Raw genomic sequence first — 23,082 nt, forward strand, 5'->3', positions numbered from 1 at the left:
ACGGAGGATGGGAATTATCACATGGAAAAGCAACACTTCAAAGGATGGCCTGCTGGCTGGAGAGGGAGCGCCTCTGGCCACCTCTCCTGTGGGCCCCCAGCCCCCTCCCAGGACCACGTCCTTCCTCCCTGGAGTCCAGGCCCCCGCCCCAGATCCACGGGCCCCTGCACCGGGAGGTGCCCTTAGTGACATCACCTTCTCCCTCAGCCCGCAGAGCATGTCCACCTTGTGTGCCGACGTCTCCAGGCCCGCGGAGGTTTGGGGTTTGCTTCTTCATAACCCAACAGCCCACTGAAATGTTTCACGTGACACAAAAGAACAGTCTCTACCCAAAGATGAGGCTCTAGCTGGCAAGAGAAATGGGAGGACACTGCTGCCTGCTTTAAATGAGTGGTTCATTTCTAACTGTGGCCTCAAGGTGTCAGAACTACCCAAGTCCACTCTCAGGACACCCGTGTGTGATCATGTAAGGACGGTGGCAGAAGAGGTGGGGGAGACGCCAGGCAGAGGGGGTCAACTACCAAGAGCCCCCAGGGGCCTGGGCTCTCCCCTGCCCCCCACCCGTGCACCCCATGTCCCAGGGGTCGCTGTGAGTGTCCTGAAATCTTGGCGGTTTGACCTTTGAGGGGAGAGGAGAGCCAGGCCCCCTTCCGCCCTGCCTAGCTCGACACGTCTCGCTCACCCAGACCCGCTGCTTCCTCGTCTTTCCCCAAGGAGCCGGTGACATCACTCTCTCCGGCAGGCAGCCGGCGTTGACCTACATTCCTCCCGCCCTCCTGTCTGGGAGGCGCTCCAAGCACCCCGCTCCTCTCGCCCCGAGGAGGGAAGGGCCCGGCTCACGATTTTCTAGAAGTGATGGTGCCAGGCTTGCATCCAGATGGCGCTCCCGCCGGCAGCTCCCGGGCACTGCCCGCCCTCCCTGCGGGCCTCACGCTGCGGCCTGGCACAGGCAGTGGCCCTGCGGCCCAGCCACCGCTTCTCGTGCTGGTGCACCCCCAGCCGGTCCTGGCAGGGGACAGGACGGGTGAAGCCGGCGTGTCTGTCTCCTCCTGGCAGGGGCAGAGCACGTGTCCCCGAGAACTTGGCTTGTCTGGGACAGCCTTCCCCCCGAGGCCAGCCCTGGCACTGCCTCCAAACAGTTGTGGTCCCCTGGGCCTCATTAGGGACTCATCAATTCTAGAAGAAGGAGTGGCTTAGTGGAGAAGGCAACCACAGCCCTCTGTGCCGTGGGCAGGCAGCAGGGCCAGCTCCCAGTGGCTGTGCCCCATGCCTGGCCTCGAGAGGGGTCAGGGGTCAGGTCAGAGGGCCATGACTCAGGCCTGTGGGTGAGCAGGGGTAGGAGCTGCCAGATAAAATGCAGGACACTCAGTTAAATTTAAATTTCAGATAAACAACAAATAATGTTTTAGTATAAGTATGTCCCAAATATTTCATGGAATATACTTACACTAAAAAAACTATTCACTATTCACCTGAAATTCAAATTTAACTGAGGTGCTGTATTTTTGTTTGCTGAATCTGGCAGCCGTGGTGGCAGAGGGCTCTTCATGGAAGCGACTATAAGAGGACAGCGGGTATGTCCCCCTTGTGGGGTGTGGAGAACAGGTCAGTCTTGTCTGCTTTGGGAGCTGCTGGCTGCTGAGAGAGGCCACCGAGAGTGTTGGCAGGACAGCATGGATGAGGGAGCCCGTCCGTCCCTTGGGGCTGGGCACCTGGGGGCTGCCCAGTAAGGCTGATCTTTGCTCCCAGGAACCCCACGCTCCCACCTCTGTCACCTGTTGACCGTTAGCTATAGCGACAATAATAATGACTGCCACCTATGGAGGGCTCGCCGTGTGCAGACCCGGTGCTGGGCTTCCCGCTCCCCCCTTCCTCCCAACAGCCCTGCCGGGTGGGGGCAGTCCCCTTCCCAGTTTTACAGACCAGGGTAAGCCCCTGAGGCTGGTCACTTGCCACCACACGCCGCTCCAGCCCAGCTGTGACACTGACTGACCTTTCATTGAGCAGCTGCTCCGTGCCAGATGCTGTGCGTCCTCTCATTCATTCATTCCTTCATTTCTTCATTCATTCAGCAGGTACTGAGAGCCCACTGTGTGCCAGAGCATGTTAAGCACTTACGAACAATTAAATGACAAAGTTGAAAATCTGAGATATAATTCAACCCTTCCAGTTTGCAAACGAAAGGTCTGAGACCCAGAGAAGTGACTTGTTCAAGGTCACCCCGCAAACCAGGAGCAGGGCCTGCGCGAGAATCTGGCTGCTGACTCAGCATCTCTCTCTCTCCAGCATCTCTCTCTCTCTCTGTCTTTCTCCTATGGAGCCACTCCTGCTGACACCCAAGGAGTTAAAGCCATGAGATTCTGCAGTGGGGTGGGGGCGGGGAGGGGGCAGCACGTCCCGATGGGCTGGGAGTCCACTGCTGGCCAGTGGCAGGCCCGTGGGCTGGCCAGCCTCACACTCTCCCTCTGTTCATTATTAAATAATGCTTCCTGATGGATGAGCTGAAAAGTGCTGTGTAGCAGGGTCAGGCAGCTCAGGTGATGGTTTTTGGGTGAGACTGATGGTTCTCGAAGGTCGAATTCAGAAAGCAATTCCTTGGGAAAATTGATCCCATGGCTGCAGGGGAAATATTTGGGCTGGAGGCGCAGCCAGGAGTCTGGACCCCCTACCCAGGTCTGGACGCAGGCAGAAGCTGACGTTGGGAGCGAGGGCGGGAAAGGGGGCTGATTTCTTCTTTTTTTGCATTTCTTTGGCCAAGCCCGGTCCTCCGAATTGGCACGCAGGGCTGCCGGCAGTGAGGCGGGGGGTGGGGGTGGGGGGGGGGGAATGTGCCTCAGTGCCCCCTCCCCTGACCTCTGTCATCCAAGTGGAATCAACATAAGGTGAGCGCAGAGAGACGCAGGGTGGTGGAGGCCGTGAGGTCCAGCTCTGGTGCCCAACATCCCTGGGTTCGAATCCCACCTCTTCCCCCAGAGACCTGGGCTGAGTTATCGGCACTTGACCTACCAGAATCTTGCATCGTCGCCTATAAAATGGGAGAAATGGCGCCTTCTGGGTTTTCACAGGGACTCTGTTAATAATGCACGTCACACAGCACCTGTTCACATAGGAGTGCCCAATAAATTATTTATTCATCCTTGCGTATTTATTTTATCTATCCTCTCTCCCAAGGGCCTCCTGGACTAGAGAAGAGAAATCGCAGAAGGATAGCAGCCTGAGGGAGGGCGGGGAGGGACGTGCCTGTCTTTGGGGGAGTTGTGGGCCGGGCGGACTTCTCTGAGCCTGCCTCAGCCTGAGAAGCAGCACTGGAGCCTCTCCAGCCACCACCCAGCTGCCTGCTTGAGACCCTTCCTGAAGCGGGGTTCACCAGCTGTGTGGCCTGGAGCGACTTACTTAACTTCTCTGTGCCTCATTTCCTTGTGTGTAAAATGGCGATGATAGCAATATACCCTTCATAAGGCCCTTGGGAGGAATTGATGCATCATTCATGGAAAGGACCCCTGTTTCTAGACGCTCATAGATACAAGAAGTGAGAAAAATCAGTGGGAAGCTGCCGTGTGTCGAGCGCTTCTGTGCATGACGCAAGTCCTTTATAGACCATGCCTCAGCTGCTCCTTACAATAGCCCTCTGAGGTAGGTGCCACTGCCATCCCTATTTTACAGATTAGGAAACTGAGGCCGAGGGAAGTCCAGCAACTTTCCTAAGGTCACACAGTAAGTGGCAGAACATCCGAGGCTGGTGGGACCAGGAGGCCAGGGCCACGGTCTCACAGTCCCCAGGAAAGGCAAAAGGATGGAGCCCAAAGCCCGAACGGGCACCTGCTGTCTGCAGGGCCTTTGGCTTCATCCCACCCCTAGGTGTGTGGGTAGATCATGTGGCCAACGCATTACTACATCCATTCGTTCATTCCCGAATGACCGGTGTCACCGATCCTTGTCACAGGCTGTGGTGTAAGCGGGACTCTTGCTCCCCACTGCTCAAGTGAGAAAGTAGGGACCCAGATTGGTTAAGAACTCGTGCAGGGCCACACAGCCCGGTGGAAGCCCCGCCCACTGATATCTCTGCTCCCAGGTGCCGGATACATGGGCCAGTGGGGAGTGAAGACAGTAAGTGCGGGCTTTGCCATCAGGCTGCCTGGATCCAAGTCCTGGCTCTGCCCCTGACCAGCTGGGGGAGCTCGGGCAGCTCACTTCACCGGCCCAGGCCTCAGTTTCCCCATCCACACAATGGAGGTAACAGGGCTATGTCTTCCATAGGACTGTTGTGAAGGGCCCGTGTGTTCATTTGTGTGAGCTCTCAGAACGTGCCTTGTATCAGCTGTATTTCCCCAGAAGCCTCTCTTTAAGGTCCCACATGATAGGTTTGCACAATTAGTAAAGCAAACCTCTGAAGGTCTGTAGGAGATGACAACGGAACCAGCTTTCCAGGGCCAGCCCGGTGGCACAGCAGTTAAGTGCGCACATTCTGCTTCTCGGCGGCCCAAGGTTCGCCGGTTCAGATCCCAGGTGTGGACATGGCACCCCTTGGCAAGCCATGCTGTGGTAGGCGTCCCACATATAAAGTAGAGGAAGATGGGCATGGATGTTAGCTGAGGGCCAGTCTTCCTCAGCAAAAAGAGGAGGATTGGCAGCAGATGTTAGCTCAGGGCTAATCTTCCTCAAGAGAAGAAAAAAGGAAAAAAGAAATCAGCCTTCCCAGGCTTCAGTCATTCCGAGAACCCCTGCACCATTTCCCCAGATATTTATTTATTTGTTTGTTAGTTTATTGAGCAGCTTTACTGAGGTGTAATTTACAAGCCACACAATACACCCATTTGAAGTGTACAATTCAGTGCTTTTAGTGTATCCACGGAGTCATGCAACCATCCCCACGGTCAACTTTACAACCTTTGCAGCACCCTAAAAGACACCCAGTGCCCCTTAGCTGTCACCCTCAATCCCCCCAACCCAGCCCCTGGCCAGCACTGAGCCACCTCCTGTCTGTGGATTCGCCTCTTCTGGACATTTCATACAAATGGCATCCCACGTTACGTGGCCTTTCATGTGTCTGGCTTCTTGAACTTAGCACAATGTTCTCAAGGTTGGTCCATGTTGTAGCATAACAGGACTTCATTCCTTCTTATGACTCAGTGGTATTCCATTGTATGTATAGAGCATATTTTGTTTCTCTGTTGATGGACATTTGGCTTGTTTCCACCATTTGGCTCTTAGGAATAACACTGCTGTGAACGCCGAAGTTCACATTTTTATTTGGACACATTTTCATGTCTCTTGGGTACACACCTAGGAGCAGAATTGCTGGGTCATGTGCTGACTCTGTTTCACCTTTTGAGGACCTGCCAGCCTGCCTTCTGAAGCAGCTGCCCGTTTTCCCTTCCCCCCAGCAGTGTGTGAGGGTTTCGATTCTCCACATCCTCACCAACACTTGTTGTTGTCTGTGTTTTCGATGAGAGCCGTCCTAAGGGTGTGCAGTGGTATCTCCCCGTGGTTTCGATGTGCATTTCTTGGACAGTTAACGCTGTCGAGCGTCTTCTCGTGCTTCTTGGCCACTTGTGTATCTGGTTTGGAGAAATGTCTATTGAGATCCTTTCCCCATTTTAAAAAGATTGAGTCGTCTTTTTATCATTGAGTTGTAAGAGTTCATTGTATTCTAGATATAAGTCTCTTATCAGAGAGATAATTTGCAAAATTCTTCTCCCCTTCTGTGGGACATCTTTTCACTTTCTTTTTTTTTTTTTTTTTTTTTAAGATTTTATTTTTTCCTTTTTCTCCCCAAAGCCCCCCCAGTACATAGTTGTATATTCTTCGTTGTGGGTCCTTCTAGTTGTGGTATGTGGGACGCCGCCTCAGCGTGGTTTGATGAGCAGTGTCATGTCCGCGCCCAGGATTCGAACCAACGAAACACTGGGCCGCCTGCAGCGGAGAGCGCGAACTTAACCACTCGGCCACGGGGCCAGCCCCATCTTTTCACTTTCTTGATGGTGTCCTCTGAAACACGAAAGCATTTAATTTTGATGATGTCCAGTTTATCTGTTTTTTTTTTTCTGTTCCTTGTGCTTTGGGTGTCGTGTGTAAGAAACCACTGCTTAGCTCAATGTCATGAAGATTTACCCTCTGTCTCCTTGTCAGAGTTTTCTGGTTTTAGCTCTTACACGTAGGTCTTTGGTCCATTTTGAGTTAGTTTTGTTAAGGTGTGAGGTAGGGTTCTGATTCATTCTTTTGCATGAGGACATCTCATATTATTTATTTACTTAATAATTTCTTTAAATTAATATACTTTTAAAATTTGGCCTTACCTAGGCAATAATATTTTTAAGATCCCAGGCTTGATGACTTTGTCACTTGAAAAAAATACTGTGTACTCAAAAATAAATAATAACCATCAAACTGTTTCATACTTCATGCATGCACCTCCCCAGTCATCTCTGTACCCTACCTGGGGAGACGATGCTGATTTCCAGGATGAGGGATGAGGGGAAGGAATGAGGGATGAAGGATGAGGGAGAGGGGAGAGGGATGAGGGACGAGGGAGAGGGATGAGGAAGAGGAATGAGGGATGAGGGAGAGGGAGAGGGATGAGGGACAGGGGAAAGGGATGAGGGAGAGGGGAGAGGGATGAGGGACAGGGGAAAGGGATGAGGGAGAGGGATGAGGGAGAGGGAGAGGGATGAGGGACAAGGGAAAGGGATGAGGGAGAGGGGAGAGGGATGAGGGACAAGGGAAAGGGATGAGGGAGAGGGATGAGGGATGAGGGAGAGAGATGAGGGAGAGGGATGAGGGACGAGGGAGAGGGATGAGGAAGAGGAATGAGGGATGAGGGAGAGGGACGAGAGATGAGGGAGAGGGACGAGGGAGAGGGATGAGGGAGACGGATGAGGGACGAGGGAGAGGGATGAGGGATGAGGGATGAGGGACGAGGGAGAGGGATGAGGGAGAGAGATGAGGGATGAGGGACAGGGATGAGGGATGAGGGAGAGGGATGAGGGACGAGGGACGAGGGAGAGGGATGAGGGAGAGGGATGAGGGATGAGGGACGAGGGAGAGGGATGAGGGAGAGAGATGAGGGACGAGGGACAGGGATGAAGGATGAGGAAGAGGGATGAGGGAGAGAGATGAGGGATGAGGGACGAGGGAGAGGGATGAGGGAGACGGATGAGGGACGAGGGAGAGGGATGAGGGAGACGGATGAGGGACGAGGGAGAGGGATGAGGGATGAGGGACGAGGGAGAGGGATGAGGGAGAGAGATGAGGGATGAGGGACAGGGATGAGGGATGAGGGAGAGGGATGAGGGACGAGGGACGAGGGAGAGGGATGAGGGAGAGGGATGAGGGACGAGGGAGAGCGATGAGGGAGAGAGATGAGGGTCGAGGGACAGGGATGAAGGATGAGGAAGAGGGATGAAGGAGAGGGATGAGGGATGAGGGACAGAGATGAAGGATGAGGGAGAGGGATGAGGGAGAGAGATGAGGGACGAGGGACAGGGATGAGGGATGAGGGACGAGGGAGAGGGATGAGGGAGAGGGATGAGGGATGAGGGACGAGGGAGAGGGATGAGGGAGAGGGATGAGGGACGAGGGAGAGGGATGAGGGAGAGGGATGAGGGATGAGGGACGAGGGAGAGGGATGAGGGAGAGAGATGAGGGACGAGGGACAGGGATGAAGGATGAGGAAGAGGGATGAGGGATGAGGGACAGAGATGAAGGATGAGGGAGAGGGATGAGGGAGAGGGATGAGGGAGAGCGATGAGGGAGAGCGATGAGGGATGAGGGAGAGCGATGAGGGAGAGGGTGGCAGGGGCTGGTTGGAGGCAGGGATTGGGAGGCCTCCCTGCAGACCTGACACTTCCGTTAGCTTTAGGAGAAGGGGGCGGAGCCTGGCAGCATATTCCAGGCAGAGGGAACAGCATGTGCAAAGTTCCAGAGGAAAGCAAGATCAGAACACATGTGAGACAGAGACAGGGAGAGAGAGACACAGAGACAGGGAAAGACATAGAGAAAAGGCTACAAAGAGAGCCAGAAAGGTCAAGCCTCAGGCACAAACACCACACACACACACACACACACACACACAGAGGCAGCATCACCCAGAGCTTCCTGCAAAAGTTAGGAAGTGCGAGAAGCCCCTCCGTGGACTGGGTTCTGCTCTGTTCCAGCCCTGGCGAGGCTCCCCCCTCACCACGGGGGCTGCTCCTGGCAGCCCTGCCCATCCGGGAGCTTCGTCTCTCCTTGGTAGAAGAGTCCACGCTCCTTCCGGGGCTCAGCCAGGGAGGGTGGAGAAACCAAGACCCGCTCTGGGAGATGAGGCTGGTGGGAGGGGCTGGCCAGCGTGCGGCCAGGGCAGAGCCCGGGTCAGGAGTAACCAACTGCATGACCTTGGGCAGCTTCTTCCCGACCTGTGCCACGCAGGCCTGTCCAGCTCTGACATTCCATGACTCCCTACGATCATCATTACAAGATGCTTCTCAGATTCGGCTGGTCTTTTCCACATTTTTAACAAGCCAAGGTCAATGCTATCACCCAAAGTCGAGATGGCAATCTTTTCTTCATGTAGCTGATATCTAAAAATATCCCGTCCTCAGGCCAGAGGCACGGAGTACATTCCTGCTTCCACACAGCTGGGGTGTTCCTCTCCAGCTTGCTCAGTGGGATGTTAAATAGGAATTGAGAAGAAAAAAATAAATAAAACCTTCTGAGGTCAAATATATTTTGCCACCAAACTTTCATTAGACAAAGTCAGACAGGTCTCTTTCCTGCAGGACTTGTCAGAGCTTTTAAAATGCTACTGTGCACTGTGCTGCTGGATGTAGCAGGGGAGGTCAGGGAGCAGGGTGTGAGGGCGTTTGGAGAGCGTCATATGCATTGGCCAATAAGGTTTAAGCACAGGACCCTTCTTGGCGAAGGAACATCTCTGAGGTCTTAATGTTCCCCAGGAAGAAGTGTCCCCAGTGCCAACAGGTGCCTGTCCACCCTCCTCTGCTCTTTCCAAGAGCCGCGCACATAGTGGACCCACAACACCTGTGTGCTCTTGGACTGGAGCCACAGAGAAGGCGAGAACAGGCGTGTCCATGCTCTGTTTGTTTCAGCTCTGTGTTGCAGTGACGCTCTGACAGGCCCAGTGTCCAGGCTGGAAGGGAAGTGGGATTAAAATAACAGCCTTCACTCCTGGTGGGCGGATTCCCCGGGGCGGCTCCAGACCGCAAGCTGCTGCTGGGCCCACGGTCTCCGGTGCATGGGTCAGTGTAGGGGGCGCCCGGACTTCCCGTGGATGTGCTTGGGTACAGGGTTGGAGCTCCAGCACCCGGCTCTGCGGCTCAGGGGAAGGCTCTGGGGTCCTGCAACTCCCCCCCCCCACTCCCCCTGGAAGGGACAGCCTCTGCTTGCCATTAGCTGGGAGGCTCTTCCCAGAATCCACAAGAAAGGGAAGCTCCCGGTGGGCGGATTCCCTGGCACTGCACCAGACCACCAGCTGCTGCTGGGCCCACGTCTCCAGCGCACGGATCGGTGCAGGGGGTGCCCGGACTTCCCATGGGCGTGCTTGGGGACTGGGTGGAGCTCCAACACCCAGCTCTGCGGCCCGGGAGGATGCTCTGGGGTCCCGCAACCCCCAGCAGGGAGGGCCTCTGCTCGCCATTGGCAGGGAGGCCCCACCCAGCATTCGGAACACCAGGAAGCTCCCTAGAGCAGAATTCCCCACAAGGCAGCAGCTCATAGGCCCACGGACTCTGGCCATGTCCCAGACGAGGCAAGGGGCTCCCAGAGATCCCATGAGAGTGGAGTGGGGCAGAATGGAGCTCCGGTGAAATGGCTACATAGCCCAGGGGGGATCTCCAGGTTCTTATAGCAGCCTCAGCGAAAGCCTCTGCACAGCACTAGTGGAGAGGTCCCGACTGGCAATCACAAGGCGGGAAGGCCCTGGGTCAAGAGCAGCACAGCTAGGTGAGCTAACAACAGACTGCAGAAGATACCCATAGCTCTGCTGGGACCTATAGTGGACAAGTGTGATCTTGTGGGCTCTGTTAGGGACAAAGTGGTGATTATAGGTGATCCTGCTCCTGGCTGCTGGGAAAGCCCACAACACCACTGCAGACCACAAGGAGGGAGTACATCTAAGTGGGCTGCAACAGTAGGCACCAGCAGCCTGAGACCCCCTTGTGATTGCCCCCACAACCGACGAGGGACCCCACAGGACCACTGTGACTACGAGGAGGGCTCCAGGTCCAGTCAGTAACAGCTGACAGGGTTCCTGGTTGGGGCAGTCTAAACAGCTGCCCCCACACACACACCAGTCGCAACAAGTGGAAGCAGTGACTAAACTCTATCTCTATGCAGAGGCACAAATCCATGCCATCAAGCAGTATGAAAAAATATATTAAATCTCCAGAACAGAAGGAAAATGATAAGCACCCAGAAAACAATCCTAAAGACAATGAAATCTATAACCTAAATGACAATGATTTCAAAACTGCCGTTATTAAAAAACTCAACGAGTTAAAAGAGAATTCAGATAGACAACTCAATGAGTTCAGGAGCTATATCAGAAAAGAGCTTGACACTATAAAGAAGAACCAATTAGAAATACTGGAGATGAAGAACACAATGGAGGAGATTAAGAAAAATCTGGACTCTCTGAACACTAGGGTCGATAATATGGAAGACAGAATTAGCAATTTGGAGGATAGGAATATAGAAATACTGCAGACAGAGGAGGAGAGAGAACTAAGACTAAAAAGAAATGAAGAAACTCTCCAAGAATTATCCGACTCAATTAGGAGATGCAACATAAGGATTATAGTTATCCCAGAGGGAGAAGAGAAGGAGAAGGGGGCAGAAGGCCTGTTCAAAGAAATAATAGCTGAGAACTTTCAAAACTTGGGAAATGAGATGGAACTTCGTGTGACAGAAGCCAATAAATCTCCAAACTTTATTAATGCAAGAAGACCAACCCCAAGGCATATAGTAGTGAAACTAGCAAAAGTCAATGACAAAGAGAAAATACTAAGGGCAGCCAGGCAGAAGAAAATAACTTACAAAGGAAACCCCATAAGGCTATCAGCAGATTTCTCAGCAGAGACCTTACAGGCTAGAAGAGATTGGAATGAAATATTCAAAACTCTGAAGGACAAAAACCTGCAGCCAAGAATACTCTACCCAGCGAAAATATCCTTCAAATACGATGGAGAAATAAAAACTTTCCCAGATAAACAAAAGTTAAGGGAGTTCATCGCCACAAAACCTTGTCTTCAAGAAATGCACAGGAAGAACCTCATTCCTGAAAAATCAAAAAAAGGAAAAAAAAATCAAAAAAAGGGGCTACAAAATCCAGAACAAAGGAGATAAGCAGAAGGACAATAACACAAAGTAACAGCTCTCCATCAGGACAAAATGCAAAAGAACCAGAAAAAAAGTGATAAAATGGCAACAGTAGGCCCCCACGTTTCAATAATCACTCTAAACGTGAATGGATTGAACTCTCCAATCAAAAGGCACAGAGTGGCAGGATGGATCAAAGAACAAGATCCAACAATATGCTGCCTCCAGGGAACACACCTCAGCCCCAAAGACAAACACAGACTCAAAGTGAAGGGATGGAAGACAATACTCCAAGCTAACAATGAACAAAAGAAAGCAGGTGTTGCCATACTTATATCAAAGTAGTCTTCAAAGCAAAACAGATAAAGAAAGACAAAGAAGGGCAGTATATAATGATAAAAGGAACACTCCACCAAGATGACATAACACTTATAAATATATACGCACCTAACACAGGAGCACCAAAATTCATAAAGGAACTATTAACAAAACTAAAAGGAGACATCAACAGCAATACAATAATAGTAGGGGACCTCAACACCCCATTAACACCAATGGACAGATCATCCAGACAGAAAATCAACAAGGAAATAATAGAATTAAATGAAAAATTAGATCAGATGAACCTAATAGATATATATAGGACATTTCATCCAAAAACAGCAGGTTACACATTCTTCTCAAGCGTGCATGGAACATTCTCAAGGATAGACCATATCTTGGGAAACAAAGCAAGCATCAATAAGTTCAAGAGGGTTGAAATAACATCAAGCATCTTTTCTGATCAGAATGCTATGAAACTAGAAATGAGCTACAAGAATAAAGCTGGGAAAGGGGCAAAAATGTGGAGACTAAACAACATGCTGCTGAACAAACAATGGATTATTGAAGAAATTAAAGAATAAATCAAATATTATCTGGAGACAAATGAAAATGAAAACACACCGTACTACATGATTTGGGATGCAGCAAAGGCAGTCCTAAGAGGGAAATTCATTGCAATACAGGCTCACCTCAATAAACAAGAAAAATTTTACATAAACAACCTCAAACGACACCTAACAGAATTAGAAAAAGAAGAACAAACAAAGCCCAGAGTCAGTAGAAGGAGGGAAATAATAAAAATTAGAGCAGAAATAAATGATATTGAAACAAAAAAGACAGTAGAAAGGATCAATGAAACAAAGAGTTGGTTCTTTGAAAAAATTAACAAAATCGACAAACCCTTAGCCAGACTCACTAAAAAAAAAAGAGAGAAGTCTCAAATAAATAAAATTAGAAACGAGAGAGGAGAAATCACAACAGATACTGAAGAAATACAAAGGATCATAAGAGAATACTATGAAAAACTATATGCCAACAAATTGAACAACCTAGAAGAAATGGATAAATTCCTAGACTCTTGCAACCTACCCAAACTGAAGCAGGAAGAAATAGAGAATCTGAATAGGCCAATCACAAGTAGAGAAATGGAAACAGTAATCAAAAACCTCCCCAAAAATAAGAGTCCAGGACCAGATGGCTTCTCTGGAGAATTCTACCAAACATTCAAAGAAGATTTAATACCTATCCTTCTCAAAGTATTCCAGAAAATAGAGGAAGATGGAGCACTCCCTAACACATTCTATGAATCCAACATCACCCTAATCCCAAAACCAGACAAGGACAACACAAAGAAGGAAAACTACAGGCCAATATCACTGATGAACATAGATGCAAAAATCCTCAACAAAATTTTGGCAAACCAAATACAGCAATATATCAAAAAGATTACACATCATGATGAAGTGGGATTTATACCAGGGACACAGGGATGGTTCAACATCCGCAAGTCAATCAACGTGATTCACTACATTAACAAAATGAGAAACAAAAACCACATGATCATCTCAATAGATGCAGAGAAAGCATCTATTCGACAAGATCCAGCATCCATTTATGATAAAAACCCTCAATAAAATAGGTATAGAAGGAAAGTACCTCAACATAATAAAGGCCATATATGACAAACCCACAGCCAACATCATACTCAACGGACAAAAACTGAAACCCATCCCTCTCAGAACAGGAACAAGACAAGGGTGCCCACTTTCACCACTCTTATTCAACATAGTACTGGAGGTTTTGGCCAGAGCAATTCGGCAGGAAAAAGAAATAAAAGGAATCCAAATAGGCAACGAAGAAGTAAAACTCTCGCTGTTTGCAGACGACATGATCTTATATATAGAAAACCCCAAAGAATCCATAGAAAAACTATTAGAAACAATCAACAGCTACAGCAAAGTTGCAGGGTATAAAATCAACATACATAAATCAGTAGCATTTCTATACACTAACAATGAACTAACAGAAAAAGATCTCAAGAACTCAATCCCATTCACGATCACAACAAAAAGAATAAAATACCTTGGGGTAAATTTAACCAAGGAAGTGAAAGACCTATACAACGAAAACTACAAGACCTTCTTGAAAGAATCAACGATGACATAAAGAGATGGAAAGACATTCCATGCACACGGATTGGAAGAATAAGCATAGTTAAAATGTCCATACTACCTAAAGCAATCTACAGATTCAACGCAATCCAAATCAGAATTCCAATGTCATTCTTTACAGAAATTGAACTAAGAATCCTAAAATTCATATGGGGCAACAAAAGACCGCGAATTGCTAAAGCAATCCTGAGAAAGAAGAACAAAGCTGGAGGCATCACAATCCCTGACTTCAAAACATACTACAAAGCTACAGTAATCAAAACAGCATGGTACTGGTACAAAAACAGATGCACAGATCAATGGAACAGAACTGAAAGCCCAGAAATGAAACCACACATCTATGGACAGCTAATCTTTGACAAAGGACCTGAGGGCCTACAATGGAGGAAAGTCTCTTCAACAAATTGTGCTGGGAAAACTGGACAGCCACATGTAAAAGAATGAAAATCAACCATTCTTTTTCACCATTTACTAAAATAAACTCAAAATGGATCAAAGACCTAAAGATTAGGCCTGAAACAATAAGTCTTCTAGAAGAGAATATCGGCAGTACACTCTTTGACATCAGCTTCAAAAGAATCTTTTCGGACACCATAACCCCTCACATGAGGGAAACAATAGAAAGAATAACAAATGGGACTTCATCAGATTAAAGAGCTTCTTCAAGGCAAGGGAAAACAGGACTGAAACAAAAAAACAGCCCACTAATTGGGAAAAAATATTCACAAGTTATTTATCCGACAAAGGGTTAATCTCCATAATATACAAAGAACTCACACAACTCAACAATAAAAAATCAAACAACCCAATTACAAAACGGGCAGCGGACATGAACAGACATTTCTCCAAGGAAGATATACGGATGGCCAATAGACACATGAAAAGATGCTCATCATCACTAATCATCAGGGAAATGCAAATCAAAACTACACTAAGATATCACCTTACACCTGTTAGAATGGCAAAAATATCCAAAACCAAGAGTGACAAATGTTGAGAGGCTGTGGAGAAAAGGGAACCCTCATACACTGTTGGTGGGAATGCAAACTGGTGCAGCCACTATGGAAAACAGTACAGAGATTCCTCAAAAAGTTAAGAATAGAAATACCTTATGACCCAGCCATCCCACTACTGGGTATCTATCCTAAGAACCTGAAATCAGCAATTCCAAAAGTCCCATGCACCCCTATGTTCATCACAGCATTGTTCACAATAGCCAAGTCATGGAACCAACCTAAGTGCCCAGCAACTGATGATTGGATAAAGAAGATGTGGTATATATATACAATGGAATACTACTCAGCCGTAAAAAAGGACAAAGTCGTCCCATTCACAACAGCATGGATAGACCTTGAGGGTATTATGTTGAGTGAAATAAGCCAGACAGAGAAAGACGAACTCTGTATGACTCCACTCATAGGTGGTAGTTAACATATGGACAAAGAGAACTGATCGGTGGTTGCCAGGGGAAAGGGGGCTGGGGGGAGGGCACTAGGGGTGAAGTGGTGCACCTACAACATGACTAATAATGATGTACAACTGTAACTTCACAAGGATGTTAACTTTCATAACCTTAATAAAAAAAAAATAGCCTTCAGCACTGGCTAATGCCCTTGGACAGGGCCTCTGCTCTGCAGCAGAATTCTGTTCCAGAGAATTCAAGAGACATGCTCTGAGCCGGGAATTGACACATGAACAGTGGATGGTGGAGCAGTGGTTTCCCAAACAGCCCCCCGCCCCGTGCCCCCGGCCTGAAGGCCCCGGTGCCCCTCCTGGGAGGGAAGGTGTGCGTGAGGTCAGGAGCCAGCCACCCTCCCCAGCCTGGCCTGTTCTCAAGTAACATTCGTCATCTGCTTCTAAAGGGAACACCTGCTCACTGGAGAGAACGCAGGAAACAGGCAAAGTGACGAGGAAGAGAGTGGAAATCATTTCTAACCCCACCCCCTCCCAGCCCACGACAGCCACCGGAGTCCCTGGATGTGTTTCCCATAGGTGTTTGGGGTATAGGTAAATGGTTTTTAAACATAATCCGAAGCCTCCTGTAACAGTCTGCTCGGGCTGCCGTAGCTGAATGTCCAACTGGAGGCTTGAACAGCAGGCATTATTCTCTCGCGGTTACGGAGGCCGGAAGGCCAAGGTCACGGTGCTGCCAGGGGCGGCTCTGCTGAGGGCTCCTCCTGGCTTGCAGCCGGCTGACTTCTCACCATGTCCTCCCGTGGTGAAGAGAGAACTCCAGGGTCTCCTCCTCTTCTTATACGGCCACCAGCCCTACCAGGTTAGGGCCCCAGCCATGACCTTGTTTAACCTTAATTGCCTCTCAGAAGGCCCTGTCTCCAAATAAAGTCACACTGGGGGCTGGGGCTTCAATATTTGAATCTGCGGGGACACAAGTCTGTCCACAACGCTACCATACACATGATTTGGTACCTACTTTTTACAATCCGTATTCTATCCCCTGTTAGCCTGTCGGACTCTGGAGTCAGACATCTCTGAGTTCCAGTCCCAGGCACATTCTTGGGCAGCCCTGTGACTCTGGGCAAGATACTTACCCTCTCTGAGGCTCTATTTCCTCCTCTGTAAAATGAAGGTGACAATAGTACCAGCTCTCGTGGTCGTTAGAGGGTGGAATGAGACGCCCATTGGCACGCAGTAAGCATTCGTAAGTGTGGTCTCTTTCATTCATATGAGGACTATACCCCGTGGCTTCAAGTAGCCTTTGATGACAAAGTACTTAATAGCCCTAAAATACTCCGTAACCTAGATGTACCTCAATTTCCTTAATCGTTCTGCAGGATAATTTGAGGGCAGAGAAAGTGTGAGAAGGAAGGCCACCCTGGCAATCATGAAGCCTGCAGGGGTGGGTTAACTCGGAGCTGCAGGGCTGGTAGAAACCAGGGCAACCAGGTTCCCCACTCGGGGTGTTGCCCTGGCAGGCTGGCCCCACAGTGGAGCTCCAGTCGGATGGAGGCAAAGCGGGCAGGAGGCGAGGCAGCGGGAGCCAGGATGAAGGGTCTGGCAGGACTGATGAATGAGGAGGGGAGAGGCAGGGCGTTCAGTGTTCAGCCTGCGGGTGGATCAGCAGAGGCGAAGGGGTGATTTGAGGAGTGTGGTGTGGGAGAGAGGAGGGGGGGATGAAGGAAGAGGAAGAGCTTTAGAGAAGAAGTGTGGTTCGGCTTCCGGGAAACAGTCTCTGAGATGATGGGGGCAGCGAGGGGAATTGCCACATAAACCCCAAGCCGTCCCTGGTGCCGTAGGTGTCCTCACCCTGGTCCAGGCCACTGTCCTCGTTGCCGCCGGGGCACAGCTTTCTCACTGATCTCCTTACCCCGGCTCTCGTCCCCCCCGACAAACCGTCTCCCTGGAGCGGCCACAGCAGTATGACCTGTGAGCCCGTGTGGGACACTGCCAACCTTCCAACGGCTTCTGTCACTCGAAGAATAAAATCCAGCCTGTGTCACAGTCTCCTACCCTCTTGGCCTCACAGGCCTCACAGGTTGGGCCTTCTCAGCCCCAGTGTCTTTCCTCATGCTCTTGCATCCTTCCAGAAGGTTCTCCCCTCCTTGCCTGAGTAACTTTGATCCTCCTTCAGGTCTTAGTTTAGAACTGTTGGGGCTGGCCCTGTGGCATAGCGGTTAAGTTCCGCATGCTCTGCTTCGGTAAGCCCAGGTTCGCGGGTTTGGATCCTGGGCACAGACCTACACCACTTGTCAGCCGTGCTGTGGAGGTGACCCACATACAAAGTGGAGGAAGATTGGCATGGATGTTAGCTCAGGGCGAATCTTCCTCAGCAAAAAAATCCAAAACTATTCTTCCTGGAACCTATCCTAGACCCCCAGACCAAGTGAGGATTCCCATGATACCCTCTCCTTCTGTAACACTTGAGCACCCAAGACAATGGGCATTAAAAATTTGCATGGTTATTTTTAAATTAATAGTCTTTATTAGTTTTTAGGTTTTAGGTTGACAGAAAATTGAGCAGATTGTACAGAGAGTTCCTAACACTCCCCATTTGCCTGCACACAGTTCCCCCTATTATTAACGTCTTGTATTAGTGTGGTGCATTTGTTACAGTGGATGAACCAACGTTGAAACGTTGTTATTATTAACTAAAGTCCATAGTGGACATTAGGGTTCACTCTTGGTGTTGTACACTCTGCAGGTTTTGACAAATGCATAATGTCATGTATCCACCATGACGGTATCATACAGAATGGCTTCACTGCCCTGAAAATGCCCTGTGCTCCCTCTATTCGCCCCCCCTCCCCTCCCTCACTCCCTGATTTTCATAATCTTCTCCCTGTTAGACCCTGTACTCCGTCAGAGCAGGGACCCCATCTGCTTTGTTGACGTTATGCTCACCGTTCCCAGCTCACAGCCTGGCATATAACAGGTGCCCTAGAAACATCTGTCCTTGCATATTTTAATAAAAATAGGATTCTACTAAACATGTTATTCTGCAATTTGCTTTTTACAAATATTGACAATATATCTTGGAAATCTTCCTGTATCAGAATATAGAGCTCTCTCCCTCTCTTTAACTTTTTATTATGGAGAATTTCCAACATGCATGCAAAAACAGAATCTCCTGTAGTAAACTGCCATATACCTGTCACCCAGCTTCGCATTATCAGCCCGGGGCCCTTTTTGTCCGTCCGTGTCTCTGCCCATGTGCCCCCTGGCTGTGTTATTCTGAAGCCAATCTCAGACATCAGATAATTGCATCTGTAAATATTTCAGTGTGTACCTCTAAAAGATGAGGACTTTTAAAAACAGAACCACAATACCATCATTGCACCTAAGAAACATTCATTTGATATCATCTAATATAGTCAGTGTTCAGATTTCCAGCTGTCTTCTCACTAATGTGCATTTCATTTGTGGATCTGAGTTTAGAGGTTGTTTGAATCCAGATCCAGGTGAGGTCTACACCCTGCAATACCTGGGAGGTGTCCCTTGATCTAGGTCCCTCCTTCCCCATCAGTTTTTGCCCCTTGCAATTCATCTATTAAAGAAACCAGGTCATCACTTCTGGAGTGTCCCTCAGTCTGGTTTTGCCGATGGCATCCCCCTGTTGCTCTTTAGTATGTTTCCCTGTCCTCTGTATTTCCTGTAAATTTGTAGCTGCATCCTGAGTCTCGATCAGATTCAGGTTCAACTTGTTCTGCCAAGACTGCTTCAGGATGGGGCGCATCCTAGGGGGCGGCTTCTCTCTGTGGTCCCTCTCTGTGACGTTCCAGGCTGTGAATACTCAGTTGCCTAGAGCCGTTCACTCAGTAGGGGCTGCTAAGTGGCAACCTTCTAATTCTTTGATTTCTTCTTCCACTATGAGCTGGAACATTTCTATAAAAAGAAACATCCCCTCATCCACTGTCGGCTCCCCGGAGGTACAGCTTATCTAAGACGGGCGGGACAAATGCTTGCTTCTTTCCCTTCATCTACCGGTTTTCAGAATAATGAGTTGCCTATAAATATTTGAATGAATGAATGAATAATACATGTATGGGTGAACTGACAGGAGTTCGGGAGTCGGAGTTCTTTCTCCCCTCCCTCGTGGGCGTGGGTGTGGGCCACGGCTGAGAGCAGAGGTGCGGCCTGGGGCCGGGTCCACGGCTACACGACCAGAGGCTGGTGAGCGCCTCTTGCTACCTGTCAGCCCACCTCGGTCAAGAGCGAAGGTGATCAGAAGTTGCGTTACTAAAAATACAGCATCTGGGACAAGGGCATCTTGTCACCCCACCCCGACCGAGCTGTAAGAAACCCTTGAAACCACCATCAAAGAGGACAGCAGCCCAGCAGCAGTGGCCAGGGCAGCCTTCATGCTGGGAAAGGACTGGAGATGGTGGTGTTCCCTCAACAGGAGGCGAATTGGGGACTTTCTTTGTTCGAAGGAAAATCGTGGCAGGTTGGACTGGTGGCCTCCAGAGTCCCCTCCAGGCCAGTCCCAAAAGCTTCCCCTGCCCCTCCTGGTAGGGCTCGCCTTTTCCCAGGGGCCTGGCAGGCCTGCCGTGAGTTTGCTGACGTCTGTCCACCCCATATCCCCCCAGGTGCAAGTGCAACCTGCACGCCAACCTGTGCTCCGTGCGCGAGGGCAGCCTGCAGTGCGAGTGTGAACACAACACCACCGGTCCCGACTGTGGCAAGTGCAAGAAGAACTTCCGCACCCGGTCCTGGCGGGCCGGCTCCTACCTGCCGCTGCCCCACGGCTCTCCCAACGCCTGTACGTACCAGCCAAGGGGCGACTGCGGCCCTGGCCGCTGTGGTCCCCGCCCTTCGACCCCAGGAGCTGTGGATCACACACACGCATACATGAACGAACATGCGCACACAAACATACAAGCACACGTGCACACACAAGCATGCATGCACACACGTGCACATGCACATATACACACAAATGCATGCACACACATGCACCCACACACCTCTTGTAATCAAGACCCTCTAGCACACCTGCATCCTGCTGACCCCTAAGCCGCCCTCTGGCCTGGCCCGTGGGAACCCGAGGTGAGCTGCTCAGCATCTTTCCTGCTGTCCTTCCCCTTCTTGACCCTGACGCTGGAGAGAAGGCTGCAGGGTGGCAGGGAGGAGCCCTCACTCCAGGCTGAGTGTGATCAGCACCGTCCCCCATAACCAGCATTTGTGGGGCATTGACAACCGGCTGCACGATGCCAAGTGCTGCATGGTCACCACCCCCTCAACCCGCAGAGTGGCCCCTGGAAGCAGGTCTCCTATGATCCCACTTTCCAGAGGGGTCCTCCGAGGTCCTGGCCCTCACTTTCTGCACAGGGAAGCGCTCCTCGGGGTTCACCCACACACACCAGCATCACGAACACCTCCCGCTCGTGGGGGCCCCCGCATGGTCCACGGGTGTCTCTATGAAATCACGAATCCCAAGGAGCCCCTGAGCTCTCCCGGACCACCCCCTAGTGGCTTTACTGATGTCTGACATCCGCCAAGCGCTTCGACAAAGAGGCCGCCCGTGCACTTCAGCAACAGCTTCTCACTTAGCCCTCACAACAACCCTGAGGGGTGGTATTATTATTAGCCCATTCTCCAGATGAGCAAACTGAGGCCCAGCAGCCCTCAGTGCTCTCTCAGGTTTAACAGCGGGTCATGTGCCAGTCACTGGACCTAGTTCCAAAGGCAGGGCTGGGCGGTGGCCTTCGGCACGGGGCCGGCCCATCCGCCTGGGCATACTCGCAGGAGCCCCTCCATCGGCACCCTCCCTCCCTCCACCGACGTGAAAGATTTATGCGACTTTAGTCTGATCAAAGCTGAAAGCTTCACAGCGAGGCCGTGACAGGCTTGTCGGGCGAGTGCTGGCCCGAGGCGCGACAGCCCTTTGAAGGGGTGACTTGCCAGGCACGCACCGCACTCGCGGCCTTCAAAGGGACAGAGAGCTCTGGGCACTGACAGCCACCCCGCCTGCTCCCTCCTGCCAGGTGCCCGACCTGTCTCTTTATTGCATGAGCCAGCTCTTGAACCCTTTCTTTAGTCGATGTCACCTCCCTCTCTGATTCACAGTCTTACTCCCCTCATCCATCTCGCTGGCCTCCCCCCTCCCCTCTCTCCTCCTCACCTCCTCTCCGTTCTCTCTGTGTCCCATTCCTCCTGGAAGGGTCCTCAGAGGTCTCCAGGCAGCCACAGATTGAGGCTCCTACCTACAGGTCACACACTGTGGGGCCCCGGGCTGAAGGCAACCCTCTGTCTAACCAGCAACGGACAGACAGGCTGGGCCACCCACACCTTTGCCTCTGAAACCTCTCCTCCCCTCCATCCCACAGGGGCGGCCAAGGCCTCCTTGTTCAGGGGAGCTCCAGGAGCCGCCCCCGCTCCCTGCTTCCCGAGGATCCCCAGGAACTGTCTGCGAGGCCCCCAAACCGCAGGAAGGAGGGGTTTCTCCTGGAATACCCGGGAGCAGGGGTGAGGCTGGAGGGGCTTTCTCACAGGGGCTCCCACCTTCTCTGGGGCAGCCAGGAGAAAATAGCCCAGAGACACAGACTGAAGTGAGTCTGGTTAACTTCACCCTCCCTTGCCCCTGCTCCATGTCTCTGTCTCAGCAAGTGGCACGGACACGCAGGGGCCCGGATGCAAGTCTTGGAGTCGCCCTGGACCTGCAGACCCTCCGTCCCCACCTGCTCCCATCTCCCCATCTCGTCCCTGCAGGAGCGCCCTGCCCTCGGGCTGCGCTGGGCCATCCTCCCCTCCACAGACAAAGGGCTTTCCTCACCTGGGTGCCCACCTGTCCAAAGCCTTCGGTGCCCCCCAGCGCCCTCAGAGTAAAACCCTAACAAGTCAAGCCCCCCATACCTGTAAGATAAGCTTACCCTGCCAGCTCCCACCACTTCCCACCTCCGAATCCAAACGCCCTCCAGGTCCACTTCCCTGAACCGCCCGCCCCCCAGTGTCTCTTGTGACTGGATCTTCACGTCCCTGTGACTTGGAACACTCCCCTGTAACCCTCTGTGACTCTCACCTGGCTGTCTCCCTCACCCTCCGAGGCCCAGCTTGGAGGTCACCTTGTCCCTCTGTTCCTGCCCCCCAGCCTTCACCACGCCCCCTCACATGGGAACTACGTGTGTCCCTGCCTGCCCTCCCTTAGCACGTCTGCCCCCTGAGGCTGGCCTCCCGTGGCATCCTCAGGGTCTAACTGGCTGGCCTCCCATGGCGTCCTCGGGGTCTAACCGGTGCCTGCCTGTCCTCATCGAGTCCTCGTAGCGGGAGCTCAGACGTGCTGGTAAAGGAGGGAGGGGGTGTCGCACAGGCACGTCTTCCCAGGCTCCCTGATTGTCCCACCTCAGGGCTCACCCACCAGAGGTCCACACACCACACGTCCCCCTACTGCCACCACAGGCCACCCCGAGGGCCTAGTGGGCGCTGAGAGGCTTCTCAGACACTGCTTTTCTCAGGACCACCTGGAGGGGGAAGGCAGCTCCAGCTCGTCCCTTCGGGGTCTGTGGCGATTCTTGCCCCGGTCAAACCAGGCCTTAGGCCTTGCTCAGCCGTGGGGCCTGGACACAGACAGAGGGCCGGCTGGAGTCAGGCCTCTGCCCCTCACCACTGTGCGGCCTTGAAGGAGTCCTTTGCCCCTGAGCCCTGTTTCCTCATCTGTAGAATCCGGACCCTAATAAGCCCCCCGGGGGCTGTTGTGAGGACTAAACTTCTCCCGTGGGGCCGTGCTCAGCTCAGAGCCTGGCTCGTAGGAAGCGTGGCAGCCGCGCTGGCATTATTCTTAGGTGAGTTATTGGGCTGTCCCTCTGTTTCCCCAGATGGGAGC

The 23,082-nt window shown here is 51.3% G+C and overlaps 1 protein-coding gene across 4 annotated transcripts in view; it reads left to right on the forward strand.

The window, feature by feature from the left end:
- The window catches only part of NTNG2 (netrin G2), a 74,781-nt gene that overhangs the window by 40,888 nt on the left and 10,811 nt on the right, over positions 1-23,082 (forward strand). For all 4 annotated transcript variants that reach the window (XM_023629191.2, XM_070251987.1, XM_023629198.2 and 1 more), the window contains exon 4: positions 19,850-20,022. In XM_023629191.2, coding sequence (XP_023484959.1) covers positions 19,850-20,022 — 173 coding nt within the window. The remainder of the gene's footprint in view (positions 1-19,849; positions 20,023-23,082) is intronic.

This window comes from Equus caballus, chromosome 25 (genome assembly GCF_041296265.1).
Source record: "Equus caballus isolate H_3958 breed thoroughbred chromosome 25, TB-T2T, whole genome shotgun sequence".
Lineage (NCBI taxonomy): Eukaryota > Metazoa > Chordata > Mammalia > Perissodactyla > Equidae > Equus > Equus caballus.